General features: G+C 42.5%; 1 protein-coding gene across 2 annotated transcripts in view; it reads right to left on the bottom strand.

Annotated features, from left to right (window-relative positions):
* CS (citrate synthase) overlaps nucleotides 1-22,706 on the bottom strand; it is a 37,969-nt gene extending 15,263 nt beyond the window's left edge. The window contains exons 1-4 of one of the 2 annotated variants that reach the window (XM_061615166.1): nucleotides 22,390-22,706; nucleotides 3,796-3,843; nucleotides 3,251-3,358; nucleotides 74-139 (exon numbers count right to left, since the gene is read on the bottom strand). In XM_061615166.1, the coding sequence (XP_061471150.1) occupies nucleotides 74-139; nucleotides 3,251-3,358; nucleotides 3,796-3,843; nucleotides 22,390-22,443 (276 nt within the window). In that variant the 5' untranslated portion in view covers nucleotides 22,444-22,706. Of the gene's footprint in view, nucleotides 1-73; nucleotides 140-3,250; nucleotides 3,359-3,795; nucleotides 3,844-22,268; nucleotides 22,334-22,389 lie in introns of those variants that run through there. The other variant, XM_061615167.1, reaches the window with a different exon arrangement.
* Between the last annotated feature and the right edge of the window lie 236 nt (nucleotides 22,707-22,942).

The raw sequence follows: 22,942 nt of genomic DNA, 5'->3' as shown, positions 1-22,942 counted from the left end.
TCCACACACCTCAATGGTCAGGCTACAGAGTCAGTTAGGTATTACCTACTACCACAAGCTCAGGCCTCCTTACCTCATCAGGATCCAAGACTGAGGTCTCATATATTAGCCCTTTCATACCTCTCATACCACCGTAGATCTAGAGATAAAAGAGCCAGTTAGACAAGTGACAAAATTCAGGACAAAAGAAAGTACTTCTTCATGAAGTGCATAAACTCTGGAATTTGCTGCCAAAAGTTGCGATGCTGGTCATCAACTTAGATATTTTTTTAAAAAGGGATTATAGACTTGATACCTCCTATATAAAGTGTATCAATGGCTACATGATAATCTCTAGTATGAACATTGATCCATCTCTGTTGGTGCTCTGCACTCCCCCCCCCCAAGTGGTGTATTGCCATTACTAAAAAATTGAGCTGGGGGGCTGGTGGTCACTAGGGAAGACTTGGCATGCCGGATAAGGCCTGTGGCAGTTCACCACCACCTTTGGTTTAAGGTAATCTAAAATTCTATGCCACCCTGGGCTCCTACTGGAAAGAAGGGCAAGATATAAAATTAATAAATAAATAAACAGCATAGCCCAAAGCTTAAAACCAGAATAAATTTGTATGTTGCACAAACTTTGCTTGTTCTGCATAATTTCCTGGTGTTTAGCATTAGCTTACTACGTGAGGACTCTGGTTCAGAATTGTTTTCAACGTCCTGTTTTGCCAAAATGGTATCTTTATTCCACACCCCTTGTCTCCTCTGCCAGCCCTCAAAAAACCAGGAAGCACAGTGGCAAATTTCTTTAAAAAGTTGGCTTTGGCTGAAATACTTCCCCTTTTGTCAGTGTCCTTGTTTGGAACAGTAGTCTTAAAAATCAGACTGAATAACAGAGTTTTTTTCAAACAAGTGTCAAGGCTCAGCTTTCCAGCTGGCACCCAGAAAGCCTTGCCACTGTGCACCAAAGCTATAGCTGCTAGATCACAGGAGACATCATTTCACAAGCAATTAACTAAATGAACTCTGATTCAGAAACAAAACAAGAGACGTGCAGTACTGCTTAGAGCCTAGTATAATCAGGAAGCCTGTTTGGCATCTAAAAACTTAAGACTTTGGTTAAAATAATAAACTGGTAATGTGGGCTCTTTGGCATGTTAATGAAGTGTTCCCTTTATGCCAATGATCTTGCAGGTGGATAGGAATTAAGACCTCCCAATTTACTCACAAGGATTGCATCAGCTAGCAGATACTACAGCTTTGAAGCAGGGTTGTCAACCCTTGTGTACATATGTGTCACAGGGCATACATCTTATAATATCCACTTGGCCAGTGTGAAATAAGAGATACAACACTTCCATCCGTGCCTCCAATAGAAAGAAGGGAGCTATTTAATACAAGAAGATTGGGATTCCTGGGTTAGAGCTGGGACATTACTATATACCACAAGGATCAGATCAAGATAGTATTTACTGCTAGATCTGGCATAGCTAGCTCTCTGCCTGGGAAGGGTGATCATTATGGCAGATTCAGTTGTTTAGACAGGGGTGAGGAAAGCCAGCCCAAGGATGAAATGTGGCCATCTACGCCTCTCTGTTTGGCCCTTGGGACGCTCCCCAGGCCATACCCTTCACCTTCCACACAATTTGCCTGACTTGACTTGAAAGTGTCCTTAAATTGATAATGTCTCTCTTGCCAGGATGGAGGGCACGTATGTGTATATATCTATGTATCTATATGGAAACCTCTGGCTTTTGCATGGCTGGATTGTAGCCTACTGTACAAAAGGTTACCTGTTGCTCCACCCACTTTTGCCTTCAGTCCCAGCCACCACTGGCATGCAATACCTTCAGAAGGTTGCCCACAAGGAATATGGACCTCAGGCTGAAAAAGACCCTAAATCAGAGGTGGGAAAACCAAGGGAACTCTCTCCAAGTGAGCCTGAATTGATGACATTCAGTAAGGTAGTGCTCATCTGCATTATTTACACTCAATGGGATCATGGGTGGGATGTACATATGCCATGATTTTGCAGGAGCAGAGAAACCCCGTACTATGTAGCAATGGGCACTGAGTTCAACCAATAATCTCAGCTTTCTTTTTTTAAAAAAAACAAGGTCAGTTTCAACCCTTATGGATGCAAAGTCATACTTCAAAGTATTTGAGCAAAGCCAGTGGAAGTCTTAGAAGTCAGGGAAGTAATTAAATAAGATTGCCAGTGGAAAGCCCCTAAGGGTGGGGCTGTAGTATCCTGTGCTTGTCTCTCCAGCTAGCAGAAAGCAGAATTATGCAAAGTAGTAAAAATTACAGAATAAAAATGAAAATGTACCGCCTTCAAGTCAATTCCGACTTATAGCGACCCTATGAATAGGGTTTTCATGAGGCTGAGAGGCAGTGACTGGCCCAAGGTCACCCAGTGAGCTTCATGGCTATGTGGGGATTCGAACCCTGGTCTCCCAGGTCATAGTCCAACACCTTAACCACTACACCACACTGCTCTCAATAGATTAGGCAAAAAAACTGAGAAAATCTGCTCAAATTTCCCAGTTTATTGAAGAGTATTATTTTAGCAGCAAATACAAATATCCCCAATTAGACCAATGCACCAGCAGTCTCCATGTCTACTCTGCCTCACTCCAAACTGAGAAGGCTAAACACAGAAGCTTGCCAAGTATTCAATTGCTTTCATAATTAGAACATAAAAGAGCTGATTTAAAGATGAAGCAGAACATTGGTTTATTTAAGTCATGTACTTAGAAACTATTAAAACCAACAGCAGCTCTCCAAGGTCTCAGGCAGAGGTAATTTTTAGTCTTGCCTCTTGACAGCCTTTAACTTGAGATGCCAGAAGCTGAATCTTGGTTCAGTGCATGTTTTGGATGAGACCTCATGTACCCCTTTGGATGGACTATTCTCCCCCTCCCCCTATTTATGTACTCTAGGGTCACAAATGTCCTCAAACCCTCCTAGCTCCTTGTGATGTTTTGCCAAGCCCTAGATCTCATGTTATTGGCTTAAATGAAGAAGCCACAAGAGGACATCTATGGAATAGAGAAGTAAGCTTCCTGGCCAAGCTTCACCACCTCCCTCAAGGCATTTTACCAGAGGATAAAATGCCTAACAGAAGCACCACAGAGCGGTTTCTTTGCAACTCCTTTAGTCTAGTAGCAGCCTGCAGGTAGAGATGGAATCTCCTTCAGGATACGATGGCTAGGATATTTTACACTGATGAACTCTCAAGCCCTGCCAGGACACCAGCGGCACTCACCATATCCACGCTGATTTGACCGATGACTGTGCTGCCATATTGTTGCCTGAAGCTTTTAATTCTTGCTTGCTCCTTAGGTATCATGTTTGTAAGAACATCTTTCAGGTTCTGAAAATGAAAAGGAAATGTCAGATCTTACATACAAGGTATGAAGTGAAACATTAAGGCAGTGCCAGTAACCCAGCCTTGGAAGAGAGGTGGGGAGAAGAAAAAGGGAGAGGAGTAACAACTCTAGCATGGATTGGATTCTCTCAAGCACAAATGACAAAAGTGAGCCACTGGCCATCCAGTGTTCTTTACAGACATTTCCCTGGAGCAAGCATTACAACAAAAGAGCCCTGCTGGATCAGGCAATATGACTATCACAGTCCACCATTCTGTTCTCACAGTGGCCAACCATCCATGGGAAGCCCACAAGCAGGAACTGAATGCAACAGAAATGTCCCTATTTGTAATTCCCAGCACTCCAGGGTCTAGCCAGGGGGCTGGAACAGCCAAACTCATCTCTCATGAAAAAACCACAAGGAATGAAAAAAACTGCTTACCGTAGAAGCACTGGCATGTCTAGCAGCAAAAATGATACATGACGAGTTCTGCAAGGGAGAAAGAAGTGGCATCTTAAACAGTGGCAAACCATTCATACTCTCACATGCATCTCAAGTAGCCTCCCTGTACCCTCCCCATGACTTTTCACTCCCATCTGTAAATACACCTTAGCCCCTGATCATAAAGAGACTCTTGTCTATGTCACACAAGTCTGCCATCATATTTTATCAATATTTTCATTATGGCACTTGAAGAAAGCATTTTGAAATACTTGGATACAGTAGCGCATGATGTAGTAAAATTCAGTTTATTTCTTGTTGGATTCAGGAACAAGTTTTCTATAATCCTGCTAACTGGTAGTGCTAAAAGGCAGCCAGGAGATTTATGCTGAAGCAATATGTTAATCATGGGGCCCTATTACTTTCATTACATGAAAAGAGTATAATTTTGCCCCTTTTAATTGCATGCTTTCACACACACGTATGTTACATCCTGCAGCAATTTTCTACTTTTTTAATGTCTACCAACAGTCATACTAATATAGGATGCCTGGCATCAGCTGTCTTTTGGTCAGGATCCCACTCAACAAGCATTCATCATGAGTCATTTTCACCAGGGAAATCAAGAGTACGTTACAGTTTTACAGTGCGGCAATGTTGCTGGTTTAGCAGTATTGGATTCTTGCAGTTGCTGAGTTTCAACCTGTAATATCTGTTAGCACTAGAATTACAGAGCTGTAGGTTCCAGAGAGAAATGTTAGACACAAGAATTGCCTGCATTTAACAGACCATCACATGGATTATAATAACGTTGTTCAAAAGCACTAAGACTGATCTATTTATTGCCCATCCTTCAGTAGTATAACTTCAACTGACAAAAAAAACTAACCATTGGGAAAAGTTTTCCCAGCTCCCCTACCTAAAAATGGTCACAGTTCACAGGCCATATCCAGAGCTGTGACTTCATGTAAGCAGAGAAAGGAATATGCATCAGTTTCCCTAGTATGCACAGTTCACTGCATTTGCATTATTTATATATAGGTAACCAAATCCAGCTTTTCCCCCTCCTTGCAGAATTCTGGTCATTATGGTCATCATTGTGGTTTTTTCTAGTTTTATTAATTTTTTTTGTCTGTATAACTCCAGTCATAGCCTTCTGTCTTTAAGACTAACACTCTCTTGGAAGCAACCCCAATTACAAGCGATACTGCAAAAGGTTATATATATGAGCCATATAAAACAAGGCACCCCAAACTGTAGCCAATATCTTGACTCAACATACTCAGACTTCATAAACACTTGAATAATTCCAGCTATGCATCTTCCAAGGGGAGCACCTTCTAGTCTCAAAATCTCAGAAGCAACCAACATCAACATCGATGGATAACTTAAGATAGAGAAACCACATACCTTGCGAGAATTCAAGAACCAAGACTGCATACATACCACACATTTAAAGCACATTCAAAACGCATTCTTCCCCCACCCCAAAGAATCCTGGTTCTTTAAAGGGGTGCTGGGAATTGTAGCTGTGTGAGAGGTAAACTACAGTTCCTAGGATTCACTGTGGGAAATAATGAGCTTCAAATATGCTTTAAATATATGATGTGTATGCAGTCCAGTACTCAGCACGCAGAGTACCATAACGGACCTTCCCACCAGTTGAGATCATTTGACGACGCTTTGCTCGGCACACCTTTTTTCAGTGGTAAGCACCAATAGTGCGCAGACTAAGATCTCCTCAGAGCAGGGCCCTTTCTGTTGTGGTAGTCACCCTCTGGGAACTTGCTCACTTGAGTTGGGACTCTTTACACAGCTTGCAATGCCAGCTGAACACGCTCTCCAAGGCGTTTGATGAACATGTTTGCTTTCCTGTTCCCTTGCTGCTGAACTGGTTTTCTAAGGTTCAAGGTAACTTTAAGGTTCTCTTTTTTTTTTTTTGGTAAGTGTTTTGGAATGTTTTATATATCATTAACTAGAAACAGAGTCCCAAATATTATCAATACTTTGGCTGCCATTTACATCTCATCTTCGAAGAGAAAGGCTTTAGATGAGCAAAGACTGCAAGCCACTAGGCACTGGGCAGTACCCAGCTAACTGGTTCTATCAGTGTAAAGGATTTACACTTGCGCAACTGAACTTTTCACACACACACCCTGTTCCCTCCCCAAATCTGTTCCAGGGGAATGAAAGAAACCCCAGGACAGATTTAAGGGATGCAAAGGGTGTGGAAGGCAGAGGGAAAGGTTTTGTTGTGCAAACATAAATCCTTGGGCTGATGGAACAAGTTAGTTGCATTCCACCTATTGTTCCCTTTCCACCCTTGCAGTTCCATCTCCCAAAATAACAGAGGATCCAAAGAGATAGGCAATGATATCACCTGCCCTGGGACTTTTGGGTGAAGGGTGGGCAATAAATGCTAATAATAATAGGAAGCAGTGGTAACAAGTAGTGCTCAGCAGTTACTACAGTGCAGCAGCAAGGGAAACCCCTTGCAAGGTAAGCATACAACATAGCTAACAGTTGACTTAACACATCTTAAGTGATAGCACAAGTACAAGCTTATATAGCTCCTTTGCAAGATGACATGCTTCTGCCTTCTCACCCTCAAATACGCTCGCCTCCCCCCACCAGGGACAAAGCCAGGGAAGCAGACTGATGCATGTGCATGAAAAGAGAGCTCTTTAAACTGCTGGGATCTAGGTTTACTATAAGCCAAACGCTAGAATTGGGCAAAAATCCTTCTTGAATGAGATTAAGTGGGAGCAGAATTAGGTAAATTCCATACATTGTGCAAACATCCATTTGATCTAATGCAGGAGCAGCCAAAGTGGTGGCTTCCAGGTGCTGTTTGGACTACAATTCCTATCAGTTCCATCCAGTTAGGAACTCTGTCCTCATTGCAAACCAGTGCAGAAGCAAAGAGGAAGGAAATGTAGATTCATGATACACGGGCAGACAGGAAGTAGAAGCAAAAAACCTGAAGGAGCCTCCATTCTCCCTTTCCCCCCCTTCTTTTTATGCCTTACTCTTAATGTTCATGCCATCATTCTAACATATTATAGCCAGACAGGAAGCTAACATCTCTCCTTCTGGTTATTTTCTACTGTGTAGTAAAACAAGCAAACCTTGGTATGAGGGGTTGCTGTCCAGCCCTCTGATACTTCATGACAGAAGGACAAAATAATCATTTGGAATTAACAAACCCCCAAAGTCAGCCAAAAGCCCAGGGATGGATCCTATCAGACACTGACAGGACACACGCCAAAGGGATTTGAGAGAGTTATTCACAGAGAGCGCTAGCTTGAGACACACATCAGTAAGAACCCAAGACTACATCATCAAGATGGAGGGTTTCTTAATTCAGTTAGTTTATCATTCAAGTCTGGTGGCATCAATTCAATGCACATAAACAAGGAACCAGAGCCACAGGAATACTGAAAGCATCTCTAATAACTGGTGGTACTGCCAATTTGATAGAAAACCTTTCTCAGAGGGTAGTTCTTCTGTAAATTATAATGTAAAATCCATTTTTGCTTCTGAGACAATACTGGAATACAAAAGCCTCACACACACTCCACCTTTGCAAACGTATGGTACCTTCTGACTTCTGGAAGATGTCAGGCCCCTATGCAATAGTACTCTATTGGAAAAGGCATAGTTCAGTGGTAGAGCACATGTTTTGCAGCCAGAAGATCCCAGGTTTGAGCACAGGCATATCCAAGTAGGGCTGGGAATATCTCCTGCCTGAAATCCTGGAGAGCCACTGCCAGTCAGTGTGTGGACCATACTAGATTATATGGACCAATAGTCTGATGATATAAGGCAGCATCCTATATTCAGCATTCCTTACTGAGAAGGAAAAAAACAATGCAGCCTAGGAGTGCAGTTAAGTCACAAGATGCCAGTTACTGGGGAACAATCCCCAGAGCAATGATGACAACTTCCCTACTCCCAGCTGACTTGAACTTCCTTTGCAGAAGCATCTTCTGAACTCCTGCTTTTTTGGCTCCCAACATTCATTCCTTTCATGCCTTCTGAGCAATGTGCACATGTCTGCATCTGTTCCTGGGCAGACCATGTAGCCACCAAGCTACTTGGCTCAATATGGATTCCTCTACGACTCAAAACAGGCATCCCACCACAGACACTGCTAGTGGCAAGCCCCATTAAACACAGCACAGGGACATAAAGCCTCTTGGAATATAAGCAGTGCTACCACGGCTCCTCCAAAGTCGTTCTACACAATCCAGGGTAGACAAAGCCAGCAGCTTCCTGCAACACAATTCAGAATCCAAGCTACTGTCAAAACTGAGGCTCCAACACTGAAAGACAGTGGCATAGCACTGCCTTAACCTGCAAAAGAAAACTGCTTTATTCCCAAAGCAAGTCAGCAAAAGGTTGGTCACTATTTTAAGCAAACAAGAAGATGCTTTGGGGCAAATGGTGTGCTTCCCAGAGCCGTATCTAAGTAACAAACATCTCTTCTCCATTCTGGACCTAGAGAAATATCTTGGGACAGCTCTGAAACAGGAGGCTGGGAGAGAAAAAAAAATTCACCGAAGACACCCAAAGATGGTCATTTCCTACAACATTTACAGGGAGGAGGCTGAACAGTCTAGAAGAGCAAGCTATTTCAAGGATCAAGAAGACTGTGCGCAGTAACAGTTGTTCCATAAGAAAGAGATAAATGCTGCCCGGCAAGGAATGCAAGAGTAATGGGAATGTGCATGTTTTTTTAAGACTGTATTTTGTTATACAACTCTTACCCTTGTATTTTGTATTCTACTGTCTTTAATATTCCCGGTTACTTTTGATGAAGTCCTGCAGGATTTAGAATCTAGTTACCCTAGGGAACTCCCCCTCAGCTGCTAAACACAAACAGGCTCCTAAATTGACATCAGGCAGGCATCTTCGCTGTATTCCTTTCAGCCCTGCTTAAATTTTTTGTTGAGGTAAGCCTATCCAGACACATAGATGTTGGTCTGTTTTATTTATTTTTTACTTAGGAGCTGTTTAAATGTGTTTTTAATTGCTAGTTTTTAACTGATTTATTCATAATTTTAATGTTTTTGGTAATCTGCTTAGAGGTGTTTACATTTAAGCAATATATAAATTTTGTTAAATAAATAGCCACTAATCTGGTTACTCGGGGAAAATAACTGCTGTCTCTCTTATTTTGAGCCATATGTGGTTAACACAGATATTTGGGCACGAGGGCTAGCAAAGATGCTGGTTATTAATATGCAAGCATCATTTTGTTTTCGCAAAATTAAACAGTGCTTCACCTAATTTAATAATCCTGATTTTTGTGTGTGTGTGAAGAACAGGCCAAGACACTCTGAGAATATCACAACCCCTTTGAGCTCACTGCCTCCCTGATGGATCAAGAATCCTGCTTAATTAAACTTCTTGCAGCATCTTTGTAATCCACCTCCAGTCATTGTGGTTTTAGTTGCTGCTTTTAACCAATATTTAATATGGGATTTTAAAAAATTGTATCTGTATCTGTTATATCAGAGTCTTTGGAGCATAAAACACATTTATGCGAGTCTAAAATTACTGACATTTAGGACAAAATATATCCACCAGGCATTTCAATGGCTGACAACTTGTGTCACATAAAAATCTGTTCCAGATGACCAAGCAGGGAAGCTTTAGAGAAGTTGGTTTCGTATACTGTTAAAACAGCTAATACATGTATGCGTAGGCAGAGAGGCAGGCAAAAGCTATTGTGGGCCAGAAATTATAGTGTTACTATTAGGTTTGAGTTTTATTGGAACCCAGGTGCCGCAAGTCCAAGCTAATCTGAAGCCACTAAACTTTTTCAAAAGAGAGCCTTGAATATACTTACAATTTTTTATTCAAAATGATTTTCACCTAGGCATAGCACTCATACAAACAGCTCAGAATGTCAACTTAAGTACCTTATCTTTAACATCCTGTTAACAGCTGTGAAGTAGATGTGATGGCCATAAAGCTAAACATTGGGACCCAGGAGCATATACTTAGTAAATCAGACATTAGGATACAGATGCCTCCACCTTTTCAAAAGGTTCCCTTTTCCAACTTCAAGATTCCCACTGCTTTTCTGCCCCAACTTATACATTGCTCTTAGGCCTCATCTGCACTATACATTTAAAGCAGTATTACACCACTTTAAACAGCTTCCCCCAAAGAATCCTGGGAACTGTAGTTAATGGTGCTAAGAGTTGTTAGGAGACCCCTATTCCCCTTCCAGAGCTACAGTTTCCAGGGTTTCCTGAGAAGAGGAACTGACTGTTAAACCACTCTGAGAATTGTAGTTCTGTGAAGGCAACAGGGGTCTCCTAAACTCTCAGCATCCTTAAATACTGTTCCCAGGATTCTTTGGGGGAAGCCATGACAATTCAAAGTGTGATACTGCTTTAAATGTATAATGCTGATGGAGCCTTAGTCTACTATTCACTGCCAAACCCACATTTTGCAACAATGCAACACAATTTCTGCAACCAGTCACTAAAGATGTTTCTAGCAAGACTACATAAACCCTCTCTGCACAATAAGCTCTCGAGAGAAGGGCAGAATTGCCACGTTACAAAATTTGATAGGTAGTAAAGATTTTACAGTACAATACCACCTAAGCCATTTTGTAGCTTTTAACAGATCAAGGGATGAGGAACCTGTGGTCCTCCACATATTGCTGGACTACAACTCCCATCAAATGGCCATGCTGCCTGGGGATGATGGGAGATAAAATCCAACATCTGGAAAGTCACAGGTTCCCCATCCCAGAGCTAACCATGGTTCAAACAGCCTCATCTAAAATTTCTATTCAGATCATGAGCACAACTGCCTGTCTACCACCAGGTCACAACACCGTGGTTCCACTTTCCTTTGTCTTAACTTTGAACTGCAGTCTTTGGCTGGGGATTAATTTTGGTGGATCATCTGAAAGCCACTGTACAAACATTATGTATTATGCTAATGAGGCACCACAGTTGCCAGCTGGAAAATTTTAAATAAAACTAATTTTGGTTTCACTTTCATATGCTTTCCAACTCCTCTGCATGCTCACTTTCTCTTTTTTTAGTGTACCAGGAGGCTGAGCTGAACCTGCTATTCATGGGTAATGCATGCAACAAAATACACCTTGTTTTTCTCCTTCCTTCTGTCCTGCTCCTTGACAGAGGAACTCCAAATTTATGTTAGAAGACATGAAGGAGACTCTGGTTCCATATGTACTGTCCTGCAAGGGAAGGGTCTTTCCCCTTCAAAGCTTGGGAAAGCTTCCTTGCACCAACACCCATAATAGGAGCTGCAGCTGGTGCAAAATGTAGCACGACTGCTCACTGGGGCAGGGTATTGCCAAAATGTTACCCTGATTCTGAAAAAATTGCACTGGCTGCCCATTAGCTACTGTGCCAAGTTCAAGGTTCAGGTTTTGGCATACAAAACCCTATGCAGCCTGGGACCAGGATACCTAAAAGATAATCTTATTACTTATATACCCAAGTTGATCACTGTGCTCCGAAGATGGGGGCCTCCTGCAGATACCATCTTATCAGGAGGTCCATTCCGCCCAGCACACAGGAATGGACCTTTAGTGTAGTGCACCTACCCTTTAGAAGTCTCTCCCCTTAAATATTAGACAGGCACCATCTCTGTTATCTTTTCAGTGCCTACCAAAGACTTTCTTCTTTCAACAGGCCTTTTAAGTAGCGACCTTATCCCAGTCTGCATCTGTGCTAGAATTGCTTTTTAAGATGTTTTTAAAGCTTTTTTTCCCCCCCAAGATGTTTTTAGAGTGTTTTAATATGTTTTTGAAGATGTTTTGTTTTAATATACTTTTGGGAATGTTTCGTTTTAATATGTTTTAAAGTCTTTTGTTTTTGGTTTTAGAGTGCTTTTAGCATTTTTGTTTGCCATTCTGGGCTCCTGCTGGGAGAAAGAACGAGTTATAAATTTAATAATAAAATTATAAACAGTGTGTTTCCTTGTAAAGGAAGTAGCAGAGACTCCATTTCCCCCTAACTCTTAAGGCAAAACAACATAAATGCTATTAATTGTGTCTTGCTAACAGGGCTGTGGAGTCAGAGTCGTGAGCAATTTTGGGTGAAGTCGGAGTCGGTAGAAATGTACCGACTCTGACTCCTTCATGAATGGCAAATGTATATTAACTAGTAATAACAAATTTACTGTAGTAAAATGGTAGCACAAGGCATTTCATCACCACCACGTGAATCCAGAGCTTGGAAAAGTTACTTTTTTGAACTATCAGCCCCAGGGATTGGGCTCGTGGGAGTTGTAGTTCAAAAAAGTAACTTTTCCAAGCTCTGGATTCACGTGGTGGTGATGAAATGCCTTGTGCTACCATTTTACTACAGTAAATTTGTTATTACTAGTTAATATACATTTGCCATTTATGAAGGAGTCGGAGTCAGACAGTAGAAAAATAGGGGAGTCGGAGTCGAAGGTCTGATGTACCGACTCTACAGCCCTGCTTGCTAAGACAGTTGAAGAGCAAATGACCATTACAGCCTCCAGAACAGGCAAGTATTCCTATGGAAATCTACAGCATTTTAAAAAACAAGACGGCAGACATTTTTTGTTTTACAAATGAATGAAAACACAAAAGCCTCAAGCAAGACTCTGAAGTATTAAAAAAACTGATTCTTTCTTAAATATAGAGCATCTGATGCTTTCGTGATGAGAAGCCTGAAAGCTCAGCCTCAGAAGCCAACAGTGGTCACCAAAAAAGAGGAAACAGAGGCTGAGGGTAGAGACACTCTTACTGTTGTGCAGATTCCAGCACGTCTTCACCTCTTTTTTGAAAATGTGAGCACACAACACTAATCAAACCCCACCCCTTTTTACTCAAAAACTCTGGTCAGGTTAGCTTCAGTGTGTTTTTTTAAATTCAGCTTCAGGCAGATATTGCAACCAATAGGCAGATCAACCCCTTTGTCTTCCAGGTGTAGCCAATGGAAACACTGCTGTAAGCTCAAGCAAAGACAATGATTGGCCCAATGCTTTGCTGTGGGTGGTCCTTAAAGGTCTGACGTCAACAGTGGGGAAGAGAGGTGCGGCCAGCAGAGGGAAGAATCCATTCTAGCTGCTTTTCAAGCGACTAGTGTGCCCACAGCCTTAGGTCCTAAATCACCTCCTCCTTCATAAGAGGCAGATACCCTTTCAGAAAATAGAAGTGTTTCATGATCCAATTTTTAAAAACAAGCACTGCCTTCTTTCATTCAAAAGTTGCAGAATATATACTGTAGTTATGAAGGCATTTTGCAAAGTCATGGACAAGGTCTGCTCATCATGCACTTCAGAAACTTCAGTCACTTACCAAATGCATTACATGAAGCAGGGGTTTATCATTACTTTATTTTTAAAAAACTAAGAAAAGAATGCACAGGGGAATAGCGAAACGGAAATAACTAACTGTATGTGCTTTCACGGCCTATCTTCCAGACAGTGCTTGTGGGAACACGAGATCTTCAGCAAACAGGTCATTGGAGGGATAATAGAACAATGGCTACTGAAATTACTGAACCTAACAGATTCTGATGTGATGGATTAATTGAAATGTTTATTTTGACTATGGTTATGACAATAAGATTATCATAATTAGTAATGAGATGGATTAATCGATATGCTTATCTGGAAAAAAAATTGATAGATATATTTCTTAAAGAATTGAAACCTCTCTTTGACTTTTTGTGGAAAGAATAAAGTAATGTTTATGAGATTTGATGATTAAGTAAGATAACTACTGGAGGAAAGTGATTTTATAATATGACTTAAGAGACAGGATTGTTATATATTATAGACTTATAACTGATTTGATCTTTGACAAATGGGAAGTCAATATTTTACTCTTTATTTTTTATTTTTGTTTTTTTTTTCTTTTTTTCTTTTTGTTTAACTATTTTTGATTTTGTTTTTTGTCTTTGAATGTTTTATGATTTTGTCTTGTATGTTTTATGAAAATCTGAATAAAAATTATTGAAAAAAAAAAAAAAAAGAGATATATGGAGTGCCTGGGTCAGAGGATTTGCTAATCATCTAAGTAGAAGACACTAGAGTTTGATAAAGTTGCTACTGACAACTGACTCCTAGTGCCCCTTAAGCATACAGAATTAGTATGTACTTTTCATTGTACTACTGCCAGGATAGCAGTCTTTTTTCTTTGAATATATTTTCACACCAAGGAAACAAGAAATTCTGCACTCTGGGGCCTACAGTATTTGTATAAATAAATAACACTGAACAAAACTACTTGAGGATTATTAAGGGAAAGCAAGATAAAAATATTATAAATGAAATAAATTGTTTTATTGGCCTGGTTTAACTTAGCCTTCTCCAGCCTGTTTTTTTCCAGATGTTTTAGACTACTACTAATTTATTTATTTCATTAAACTTATAGACCGCCCCACAGCCGAAGCTCTCTGGGCAGTTCACAAGACAAGAAACATCAAAAATACAATAAACATGTAACAATATAAAACAGATTAAAAGTTTAAAATGTTTAAAAGTTAAAACAATGTCAAACGCATACTAAACATATTAAAAAGCCTGGGTGAAGAGAAAAGTTTTAACCTGGCGCCGAAAATATAATAACATTGGCGCCAGGCGTATCTCCTCTGGGAGATCGTTCCACAGTTCGGGGGCCACCACAGAAAAAGCCCTCTTCCTCGTTGCCACCCTCCGAGCCTCCCTATGAGTAGGAACTCGGAGGAGGGTCTTTGATTATGATCGTAGTGTACGGGCAGGTTCATAACGGGGGAGGCGTTCCAACAGGTATTGTGGTCTTGTGCCATGTAGGGCTTTATAGGTCAAAACCAGCACTATGAACCGGGCCCGGAAACAAATAGGCAGCCAGTGCAGGCGGGCCAGAATCGGTGTTATATGGTCGAACCGTCTGGTCCCCATTAGTAGTCTGGCCGCTGCATTCTGCACAAGCTGCAATTTCCGAACTGTCTTCAAAGGCAGCCCCACGTAGAGCGCATTGCAGTAATCTAATTTCGAGGTTACCAGCGCATGAACTACTGAAGCGAGGTTCTCTCTGTCTAGATAGGGGCGTAGCTGGGCCACCAGCCGAAGTTGGTAAAAAGCACCCCGTGCCACCGAGGCTACCTGAGCCTCGAGTGACAGGGATGGATCTAAAAGAACTCCCAAGCTACGAACCTGTTCCTTCAGGGGGAGTGCAACCCCATCCAGAACAGGTCGAACATCCCCCATCCTGTCAGGAGAACCACCCACCAGCAGCATCTCAGTCTTGTCTGGATTAAGCCTCAGTTTGTTAGCTCTCATCCAGTCCATCATCCATCATCCCTGACCATTTGCCATGCTGGCTGAGGATGACAGGCACCAGATTTTGGTCAAACTAGTCCAGCCTTCCCCAATGTTTGTCATGTCTACAGGGAGACAATCTTTTGCCACTGGCTGGTGCAGTAAAGGGATAAAGGAAACAAGACTTCAAAGAGCAGAATGGAGATGCAGCAGGAACAGCAAGATTGAACTACAACTCATTTTGGACAAAAAACTGTATCGCACCCATAGACCCTAGACACACTTGCCCAGTGTCCTGCTTAGCATTCAACAAACACTGGCCACACACTGTGAAAACCTCCCTGGGAAGCCGTGAGATCAAGCAAGTTTTGGTGTGCACTTAACTTAAAAACCTTGAAGGAACCAAGTTGCATACAGGTTCCACGCTGCATGGATAAACCACAGCCATGTGGCTCTGAAACAAGTTCTGTGCTTTGGCATGACATATGCAAAGGTACTAACCTGTAACTGAGAAAGAAAAAGTTCAGAGCCTCAGCTATCATGCCCCATCCTTACAATAGGGATATAGACAGCAGATCAAAATACAGTACCTCATCTAGGATAATGCTGCCTTTCTGCAGAGGGCAATTTATATCTGCCAGCAGGAGTCCAAGCCACTTACAGGACTCCTACATCAATTTGTTTAGGGCACAAACGAGTGGATAAGCCATGATCCAGAAAGAGCCACATCCAACCTCTGCAACCACATTGTGTTTGCCATACTCCCTAATCCAGAAATACTGCCAACCTTAAATCATCTTTCCTTTTGGGTGGAGACTGAAGTTTATATCTACAGAAAATCCTAACAATGTCCTCGATTTCAATCCCATGTTATTTCGAGGAACAGGCAGAGGGCTCAATGAATGTAATCTCTTTTTATACAGACTGTGATGTTTAACTCTGCATGCATACAACTCAACAGTAAGTGCAATTAAGGTGGCAAGGCCAGCCAAATGCCTCCATGTCATTTTAACCTTGTTATCAGCATTCAGATGATGCAATCCTACCAAGGGCCACCTTACCAGCAGAACTGTTAAGTAACTGTGGGAGAAACCTGAATGAGTCAGGCTGGCTGATTTGAGAAGTCCAAGCTCTGTACAATTTTCTCAATACACTTCCACTACAGCACTCACTGGAAAACTCTTTTTCCCTAAAGTATGCCAATTCAAACTGAGGTCCACAGCCTCCCCTAACGGTACTCCCTTATTCTCCTTCCCCCATCACTAAACTACCTTTGACAACAGCAGCAATATTGGGACCTACTGGCTGCGCATTGCAGCCCCAATTATAACATGCTAAATATAAAGACAATATGGGGACTATTGAACAGTAGTTACGAGATGGCCCTGCTACATGTAAAAGGACTATGCCCATCAGCGGTGAGTCTCTTACAAGATATAGAACTAAAACAAGCAGCTGTTTGTTTGGATATCCTGTATTTTAAATAGACTTGTTTGAAGCTAACACAAGGATGTGAAAATATATCTTATTTACTATATACTGCTTTTCTGCCAAAGTGGAACGGGTTTTCATGCACATACTTCTAAAAAGAGATCCTATCTATTACTGATGTGGTGTTATTTGCTTTTGATTTATTATTTTTGCCCTGTTTTTCTGTCTGTGGAAACACAAAACAGCTTACAGGATTAAACACACCCAAAACACTAAAACAAATATGGAAGGCTCTGAAGATCAGGGCTTGATTAGTTCCACTGAACAATGCAGGCCTCTCCCTGTCTGAAGAAAAACTGAGGCACTGATGTCAGAGTTCCTTCTTAGGCCTACTGCGGACATACCCTAATCTCCAACCAAGGTTATACCCATTGCAGTTATCGATCCAGATACCACTGCATCTAGATTTCATAAATGTGGAAGCATTTGAACTGATTTCACTTTGAAGCTTAGTATCCCTGCTGTAGAATTTTATCAACTGCAGAAACGACTCTGGAACTTTGCTCCTCAAGGTGACCCCAAACTTATTTGGTCACCTACTGTCCATTATCCAGAATCAAGAACATAATGCTACACATGAACCAATTTGTCGTTTTACATATCCACATAAAATCCAAGCAACACTCAAAAGGAAAAAATGCCACCACAGGTGAGGAACAAGGATTGGGAGTTCTGTCCAAAAGTTTCCTAGAGCTGCAAATCTGCATTAGCCCTACACAGGTATTTGTACTGTAGTCTAACTACAATACATGAAGACCGGAGAGCGTGCATGCATGCCCCAGCTCTGCATGCCCCATGCCTGTTGCTCTATTCATCTGCTGCAACTAGGAAATGTTCCATATTCATGGAGGCTTCTCTGTATTTTGGAACCTTGATTTTCCTGGATTCCAAAATGCATGGGAGCTTCCACAAGTACAGGAGGCTTTCCAAATATAGGGAGACGGCCTAGAAAACACTGAGAGTGACAGGCTTGGGGGAACAGCACTAGAGCACATGTGCATGCTCTGCCCTCCTTGCATATTTTTGTTAGACCCAATTACAATTACCTGAACAAACTATTGTAAACTCAAAATCCCTTTCTTTAAAAGAACAGTACTGAAGGACTGGGTTAGTGACGGGCAGAGTATCTGGCCAAGAGTTTATAGCAACAGTTACAGAACTAAGAGTATAACTAGCACATCACCTTTTTCCAAAAAAGGAGGGTGCACTTCTATGTTGCACTGAGACTGGGTGGATCTCTGAATCATATATACTGCTAGTTGCACAAGAACACCTCCTGATCGTATGTTACCCAAGTACACCCAACACCTCTCCCACACTCTTAAACACAAATCAGGCCCACAAGATCAGGAAACCGCTCTTAGGTAAACCTTATGGGAACAAGAGCATAACTCCTCCATTAACACTTGAAGGAATATAAGCTTACATCTCAAAGCTTTTGCTTTCTTCACCTGTAAACCAGAACAGTCCTGAAGAAAAACAGGTCCCTCCATCCTCGTTGCAGAAGCCCAAGTCAGAGGATCTATTTAAACCTTTGCAAAAGTAAGTACACAGCAGCAGGCCTGTCTGGTCTTTATGAACTGAACGTAATGTCTTTCCAGCAAGTATGGTCCAATGTGTGTCAGGTAGTTTTTTTAAAACCACACATGAGTTTTGAGCTTAGGGATTGTACATTATTTTATTTTATTTATTTATTATTTGATTTTTATCCCGCCCTTCCTCCCAGCAACCCAGGGTGGCAATCAGAAGCACTAAAAACACTTTAAAACATCATAAAAACAGACCTTAAAATACATTAAAACAAAACAACATTATTGGGGTTAAAACAATCAGCATATATGCTCTGACTTTACATTACATCAGGGGTGGGGAACCCTTTTCAGCTCAAGGGCCAAGTGTCAGTGGTCGGTGGAGCAACAAATGTAAATCTTATCTTTTGTACAGTCGGCTAGAGTCTACACACATACTCTCTTCTCCATCCAGGCAAGCAAGAGGCATCAGAACTCAAGGGCACATTCCAGCCAGACAAAATCATATGGGGTGCGAAACAGAGCCAGACCTGCGTGTGGCCTGGGGAGAGGGGATGTTATCTAGGGAGAGTTCTGAGGGCAAGTTAGTGAGGCCTGGAAGGCCACATTTGGCCCCCGGGTCTGAGGTTCCCCACCCTTGCATTAAATGTATATCCTGCCTTTCAAATATCCCACTCACGAATTTATAACAGTCTACAAAAAAAACCCTGAAAATAGAGGCCTGGGGATAGCAAGTGATGGTGGGTTGTTACAACAGGGAGGGCAGATGGAGAACTAAGAAGAGGCAGCCCTCTTTCTGCTACTGGCAATTATGTTTGACTCAGAGAAAATGAGAACAGTAATTAAAAAGGACCAGGGAAGATGGTTGGGAGATGAGAAGATAAAAAAGACTGGAACCCTAAAGAGGAAGTGCTTATATGGCCACTGCAGGCAAGTCCAGCACAACCCCACCACACACTGTGTGTATACCCGCGTTCCCAAAGGTACAACTAGGACCAGAGACCACCGCTTCCAATAGGAAGCAAAGCTACCAAGAAAGGGTGACTCCGTCGTGGAGGGCCCCTTACACACAAGCATACGTAACAAGCAGCTCAACAATTGTCAAGAAAATTCTAATCAGCATGCAAGCAATGTGGCCAGAGACTAGATGAACATTTCCACAGAAGATGCTCAACAAATGCTATCAAAGGCTCTAGAAGAGCATCTCTGAGATAACCCGCTCACTATCTAAACTCCTGGTGACTACTAATGCACCCTATGTTTGTCCCCCACAAACAACTAACTTGCTCTTCTAACTGCAGAAGTTATTACTACCTGTGAAAAGCAATGACAGAAAAATATTCCATGTGTTACGTATGTGGTTGAAGCTGCAATCAGATGCATCCCTGGAGTCCCTTGGCATGCCCAACCACACCAAATGTGAGCAATCCACTGTGCGAGCAGGACTCCATTACTATTCCCCCATAACACTGCACGCAAGATAGATACTCCTCCTGTAAGCCCTCAAGGTTATTTATTGTTATATTATTATTGTCTTTATTTATACCCCACCATTTTTCCAAAACTGGAACTCATGGCGGCTTCCAGATAAAAAATACATATAATTAAAAACATACAAAATCTACATTAAAATAAGATTAAACTATTTCCAATATTAAAACCGTACACACATATAGCTAAAAGAGTTCAAACTAGTTTAAAAATAATATAATAGACATTAGCAATGCAGCACCCTTCACGCCCTATCCTTAGCCTTCAATTCCAAAGGCTTTTTGGAATAAGAAGGTCTTTGCTTGTCGGCGGAAGGACTGCAAGGAGGGGGTCATTCTTACCTCCCTAGGAAGAGAATTCCAAAGCCTAGGGGCAGCCACCGAGAAGGCCCTCTCACTTAAGCCTCTACAGGCAGAGCTCAGGTTTTTAAGTATCACAGAGAAAGCTCAACTATCCAGACACCCACATAATACATTTATGAGTGCTAGAAATGTAATTACTCCCATCAGAGGAAAGAACAGGCAGCACATACAGAAGCAAAATGTAAACTAAAAAGAAAAAACAACCATCAAAAAGGAAAAGAGGTGAAGATGCTTGAGAGGAGATTAGCAGCAGAGAGATGAAGAGCTTACTCGGGTCACTACAAGCCTTTGGCTTTTGTTTCAGACACAAGCTAAGTATTGGGCTTAAAATCTGGCTTTTGTTTCAGACACAAGATAAGTATGTCCTAATTTTAACTTCACTATCCATTTGCCTTGCGGTACATATGAGTATTGCATATCTTTCCCAGCCAGAAACTGGCTGAGCAGATTTCCACCATCATCAACATTTAGGCCAAGCACAACAAGAGCAGGGAAGAGTCAGGAATGGAGAAAAGGCAAATAAGCCAAAAATACAGTAGGGCCCCACTCATACGGTGGGTTATGTTCCAGACCCCTGCCAAAAAGCGGAACTCCCTCAATAAAATGGTGCTTGGCGCCCAAAAAATGCCGTAAAAGCAGAACAAGCGCCGTATGAATGGGGCCTTACTCTAATTGAAAGCCGCCGTATTAACGGAACGCCGAAAAGCGGGGCCCTACTGTAAGCACTCTGGGTTCAGCCATTTACAATCGATTTGTTAGGGATCTTGACAGGTCTAGAGTCCAAATAAAATTGTCAAAAGGTCCTTCATCCTATTAAGAGGTCATGGGAAGACTTTTCTGCAGAACAGCAGCAAGCAGCATACTGAACTTTCAATAGAAGGCAGAAAATGAGACTGTACCAAAGAGAACACAAAGCAGGAACAACAAGAAGATGCTGGGGAAATAGTTCCATCTTAAACAACATGCTTTCAGGAAATGCTGTAACCTGCTACAGCGTGTGTAATAGTCTGATGCCTCTAATACATCCCACAACTTCAACATTGCCAGTTGCACAAAGAGAAAAAAAGAATGCTTATAAGGAAGCTGGATAACTTTCCAAATGCACTGAACTAGAGGCCTAACTTTGCCCTTACAATGTGCCACTAAACTGGGGTGTGAGCCAGTCAACAACAATTAATTTACAGATTCATGCATGGTTTGCCTTCCATGAACAGCTCCACTTTTAAGAAAAAACAGTAATCAGCAGCATGTTGTTGATTACTAATCTTAGGGGATACTCCATTCCCACTTTGAACTAGAAAGAAAGCAGCCTAAGCCTACTAGTTACAGAGTAATAAAAGGAAAATCAACCTTTTGACAGCTGACCCTTTTGCCCTCCAAGCATCCTAGGCAGACAAAGGTGATCAGACTGTTTAAAGAAAGTCTGGGGATCAGGAAGTGAGGGAGATGAGGTGAAAGAAGACAGCCACACAGTTTCCGAACTACATTTTCACTAACAAGCACCAGTGTTTAGCTGCTTCAATCACATGCTATAAAAAGAAACCAGAATACCCAGGCTACACCTTTCCCCCAGATACCAAACTTAAGGCAGAGGAGGGCTATGTTACAGATAAGCCACCCCCATCAGAGGGAATGAACAGCTTCCTATCAGGTGAATGGGAAAAAGTCAGTCTGCCGCTGACAAAGCCTAAAACACGCTACTAGAACACGCTACCATGAGCTCCCAAAATGAAGTCAATCCTCATAAAGGGGGAACAGGAGAAAGGGATGTAACAGTTTTCTCCCTTTATCTTTTACCGCCAACAATTCTAGCCCACCATTTTTGTCCCCCTCCCCCGGCCTGGTGAAACTTAACAAGGACCACTCACTCTTTCAGATCTCGGGGGGTGGGGAGTGGGGGATAGGATAGTAGAGATAACATTTTTAACAATCCTGAAACAAAAAAGGAGACGCCAAGGCAGGGGAGACAGTCCCAACCCAAGGACACAGCAGCTTCTTAACATACACGCACACATAGCCCTCTACCCAGCCCCGGGTCTTGATTATAATCGAGTTAGGAGACCCCAACCCCAACCAGTTGCTCCTCTCAATGTCTTCAATCCAACACAGAACAACTTGCAAGCAAACATGCCCAGAATCGGGAGGCCCAAGCCCCTGCTACGACCACACCGGCAGACTCCAAGAAACCCCATTATTCATTAATGGCTCAGCGCTAGCTGGAGCCCATTTCCTACCCCCCCTCGGAGTAACAGATACACAAGATAGGGCCTCCCCCCCACCGCCTCACAGCTCGGTCTCTGTAAGAAAACCCTTGGGCAAGACATACGGTGGGCGCGGCCCGTTGAAGGATGGCCTGTCACAGCCTCTGAGAAGAAGGAGGAAGAAAGAGGACGACGGGGAAGTGGTTGTGGGGGACCGGGGACAAGAAAAGAAGAGAGAAGCTTCACCTTGGCACCCAAGAGGCGCGCGGCCGCCCTGCTGCTGGCAGTCAACAAGGTCATGGCGAGCAGCTGCAGAACCTGACGCGGCGGCGGCGAAGGGGAAACCAGAGGCCGCCTCAAGGAAAGGGGGAAGTCCGGAGGGGGGGGAGGGAGAAAAGGAAGCAGGCGGTGAAGACCAAGGTTGAAGAGGAGGAGGATGAGTTAGGAGGGAGCAGCTCTAGGGAGGTCCTCGCAACGCAACAGCGTCAGCAACGCAAGGCGGAGCACGCCTCAAAGAAGACCCAGATTATTAACATAGCTAACCAGTTTCGTCTAAATAGCCGCGGCGCCATTGGGCGTGGCGGCGCGATGGGCGTGGCTTACCACCGCGCGCGGGGTTGCGCGGGAAGGGAAAGCTTGTGGGCCTGCTTGAGAGTTAGGCGTCCTTTTCAGGCGCCTGCTGGCTTTCCTTTATATCTGAATCTGAAGTAGCTGCCTCTCCGAATATAAGTTAATGTGGTTTCAACTGGCTGGTGGGCAATGCGTAGGTAGTTTGTGGGGCTGTCCATAGAAGTCTGGT

Source organism: Rhineura floridana, chromosome 3 (genome assembly GCF_030035675.1).
Source record: "Rhineura floridana isolate rRhiFlo1 chromosome 3, rRhiFlo1.hap2, whole genome shotgun sequence".
NCBI lineage: Eukaryota > Metazoa > Chordata > Lepidosauria > Squamata > Rhineuridae > Rhineura > Rhineura floridana.
This window is presented reverse-complemented; position numbering and strand designations above follow the sequence as displayed.